Source organism: Prunus dulcis, unplaced genomic scaffold, assembly GCF_902201215.1.
Source record: "Prunus dulcis unplaced genomic scaffold, ALMONDv2, whole genome shotgun sequence".
NCBI lineage: Eukaryota > Viridiplantae > Streptophyta > Magnoliopsida > Rosales > Rosaceae > Prunus > Prunus dulcis.
In genome coordinates this window covers 10,897-15,087 of record NW_023010443.1, presented here as the reverse complement: position 1 = coordinate 15,087, position 4,191 = coordinate 10,897, and the positions used below count along the sequence as shown (strand labels likewise).

Genomic DNA, 4,191 nt, shown 5'->3' with positions numbered 1-4,191 from the left:
CAGGAGAAAGATCCGCTTTCCACAGTCGGAGATAAGGACATTGTAAGGTATATTGTTCTCTTGAAGGCATATGCATGCATCAGAGACAGTGTTTGACAAATCTTGCAGAGTATTTCCACCCTCGAAGACAAGACCTCTGACGGGATAGTTCAGAAGCTCAGAGACCTTCACCCCAGCACCTGAAACAGTGATTTTCTTGCTAGGAGCCTTCTCAATGGGAAAGGTTACAGCCAAGTAGTAAGCCTATACAAAAAAGAAAAAATCATCAAACAGGTATTAATTGTTGAATGATAACTACAAACAGCAGTGAACCATATCAGAAGCTGAATCTAATATTTAGGGCCAGCTCGCTAGAAAGGCATGCGGCTAGAAACCTGGAAGTGAAGGTGATTGATGGTAGCAAATGCACCCAAGCTGTTGTAACCCAATCGAAAGTAGGGATTCCCTGCTTCTGCGGCCATGTGAAGTGCAAGCAAGAAGCTTTCACGGTCAATCCTTTGTGGCAAGTGCTCCAGAATACGAGGAATCAACAGCACATGTCCATATTCAATTGGACTGACCTGTTGAATGGTGGATGGTAAATGATATAACTTTTTTGTTCAAATAACCTGTTAAGAACAACTAATGCACAAGAACAAAGAGCGTACATTGATGGCAACAACACTGGGCGAATTTTCAGGCTCAATGGGCGCACTAGGGATAAACTGAACTTCACCATCTTCGCTTGCTTCGAACTGGAAGAGGACCTCCTCTTGCCCAACTTTGGTGAAGTTAAACTTGTTGCCATCAAAGGGCTGGAGGACCTTATCAACTCGGAACTCAGTTGGTCTCTTCTTCAAGTGGCGACCCTCATTCAGCTGGGCTATGAAACCAAACTGCCCCGGGATCACCTACACCGGAATATCAATCCATATCTCAAATAAGCATATGCAAATTGTCTGCAGCTTGAATCCCAATTTACAAACAACAAATATGAGGAAATGGTAGAGGAACCCAGAATACCTTTGTTTCACAGGCAGTGACGTCATAACGAAACAGCCCTCTCTGCATGCGATCTTCCCACTGCCAAGACGTAGCAAACAATTTTAATTCATAATAATGGTTAGATACAAGAGGGAACAGACAAAGCTGGACATTCTTTCTTAATCTCCCAACAATAATTTTACCTCCCCAAGAAGCAGTGAGTCAAGAAAGTCAACGGGAGGCTCTCTTTTCTCACATCCGGGCAACTCCTTGTCACCATCAATCTTGTTCAGCTTCTTGAAAGCATACAACGGAAGCTTTGCCCCTACACAAACCCAAATTGGTACAAAACGCAGTCACAACTAGAGCCCATACCAAAAAGTCGTGAGAATCTAACTTAAACAACATTTTCTCGAAAGCCTATAATATAACAGGACCTTTGCTCCTTCCTACTCCAACCCCAAATAGATAAACAAAATCCCAGATAAGAATAATGCCAAAAACCAATTAAAAAACCCACCAAAAAAAAAAATTCAAAATTTGACCCATTTTCTTGACAATATATATAAGGAGCGTTGCAAAGACATACAAAACAAATTCAAATTCAAAGTATAAATAGAGGGTGTTTCAACAAATACCTGGAATGCAACATTGATTAAGACAGTTGCGGCCACAACCCCCAACGCGGCGAGCACCCTCTTCCGCCTCATCTTTCTGGTAATTCGAAACTACAGTAGGAACCCTCTTGATCCTTAACATCATCCTCTCTCTCTTTTTTTTCCTTTTTCGTTTTGTTCTTTGTTTCTCAGTAAAAATCAAACACCACCAACCTTAAACCCACCACAACAACAACAATACGATCTACTCGTGCTTTATAGAAGAAGAAGAGGAAAAAATCTCTAAAAATCTCTAAAAATCTAAACAGAAACTAGAGCTAATAAACGCAGAAGGAAAAAAGAGAGGAAGCAGAACCACCACCAGCAAGAAAGAGAAGGTCGGAGGGGCTACCGCCTTCGGAAGGCAAAGCACCACGCCCGCCGTGCGGCGAAGGGTTGCTTTCAACTACACAACCCTTTCGTCGGACAGCCCGGACATGAATGAGCGGCGGAGGAACTCCGTGTATAGCCGTGATGTCTACAACTCGTCGAACCTGGGTTTTACCCCCGAAGAGAAAAACTTATCAAACACCTTCTTAGCCTTCCTGGCCTTCCTATTTCTGCAACAAGATGGCCTGGTTGTTGGGTTCAATCGAAAAACCCAGATGAAAACTTGAAGAAGAAGTTCTTGGGAGGGGACAAGTGGGTGTGGTTTGTGGTTGTGAGGGTGTGGTGAGGAGATGAGGGCTGGTTATATAGATGATGAGAAGGGGTTTGGGGAAGAAGAAGATGGTTGTGGTTGAGGATGTGCCGTGGGGCTGGGGTGTGGGTTTCGTGGCCCTGGTTTTGTTTGGTGTTTCGTAATTTGGACAATAATTGAGAACGAAAAGAAAATATTACGAGAGAGATTGTGGGGTAGGCGTACGGACGGATCGAAAAAGCCCCGCCTTTATACGCAAAAATAAAGAGGGGATTAAAATACTTAAACCGCCCTCCAATTAATTGGGAAGTTCATTTCCTAAATAAAACTTTCTTGCTTAAAATCGATTTTCCAAAAGTGTATCACACCAGAAAAATTGTATATAACAGTTGTATATACATTTTCCTTTTTCCTTTTTTACCTCAGAATTTCTATGTGTTGCTAACGCGATGAAAAAAGGACGTTGACTGGCAAACCAGAGGTCTCATGTTCGAATTCACATAACAATTTAATTGTGTGCGTGTGGGTGAGAAACTCTCCTCCCCTATACTTTAGACTATCACTTATACTTTTTAAAAATAAAAAATAAAAAATCTATGCATTGTTGTATTTTTTCTGTAATGGTCGTTTTGTTTTTCAATTGTTCCAATCGTATATAACTTTTGAGAAAATAGAAATTTTGTGCCAAAGCTATTTATGTGTCATTTTCTATTCCTAAATGAACTATTGATGGGTTTTTTTATATAATAAAAGGTAATTTTTTTTCCATCCCAAATTTATACTCAACTAGTTGCATGTTTAGTGAAAATTTTGACATGTAAATTTTATTTTTTCTCTTTGTTTACTATTTTATTTTATCATTTTACTATTTTAATTTGTAGCTTGTATGCACCTTAATTTTAGCTTTGAATGTAACTTAATTTGTATGCAAAAAAATTTCAAATGGACCTAAATAACCCACCTTTGTCAAACCCATAACGCAAAAATCCAGCTTAGGAAATTTCCCAAACCGCAAGGACAAGAAAATGTTTGCCAACTCTCTCACCATCCCCACCCCTTGAACGAAAATTCTCACTGCACTGCAACCCCGAAACTTCCTAGGGCACCTACATCTGTCGTGAATCTGAATCATAAAAAATAATTATAATATAATTAATCCTACTTAGGGACCCACTTATCCGCTAAATAGTAAATCATGAATATTCTAGTCTTGCAACCAAACAAACACGTGGGCTGTAACTTGTGACACGTAGCCTTGTCTGTTCATAATTGGACGACAGTGATTTTACTAGGCATTAAAAAATTGGATCAAGTGTGAACATTAGAAGAAGTAGGGTGGGGTCCACCAAGCGAGAAAGCAAGAAGAAGACGAGGTTTAAATGAAAAAGGTTAAACGATTCCGAATCTACGGAGGGAATCATTCTGGAGTGTATGATGCACATGGGCTTTGTCTACGGTCCACCTATACGCTAGTGAGAAAGACTTGTAATTTGATGTCCATCATGGATTTATAGGGTTCCTTTCAGGCATTTAGGATCCCAACCTACCTCAAAATCCTGCTACTAGATTTTTTGCTTTTTGCTGTTTTTGCTTTTTGTGGCTACATCATGGATTAGTCACTTCTTTTTTTTATCACATATTTGAGATTCATGATTCATGATTTGATTTTGATATGTTTGTAATTTATTACATGTCCACTTATTTGTAACGACATAAGTGGTAAATTAGAGAATTTGGAAATAATAAAAAAAGAAGAATTGGATATAGGATCAACCTTACTAAATTGTTTTAATTTTGATGTTAGACCGTTTTATTATTGTAATAGTTTTTTGTGGATAGTGATTTTTTTTTTTACTGAATTATAAATAAAATTCTAAAAATTTTATAACGAAGAAAACATGTTATTATATGCATTGAATTTGGAATTGGAAT

At 38.8% G+C, this 4,191-nt stretch overlaps 1 protein-coding gene across 1 annotated transcript; it reads right to left on the bottom strand.

The window, feature by feature from the left end:
- Nucleotides 1–6: 6 nt before the first annotated feature.
- On the bottom strand, nt 7–1,796 carry LOC117613627 (GDP-L-galactose phosphorylase 1-like; the record flags this gene model as incomplete). Its single annotated transcript, XM_034342223.1, is given in 7 exon segments — nt 7–243; nt 375–560; nt 648–890; nt 1,003–1,062; nt 1,167–1,288; nt 1,602–1,646; nt 1,649–1,796. Coding segments are annotated over 7 exon segments (918 nt in total), but the record flags the coding sequence as incomplete, so codon positions are not given.
- Nucleotides 1,797–4,191: the final 2,395 nt, after the last annotated feature.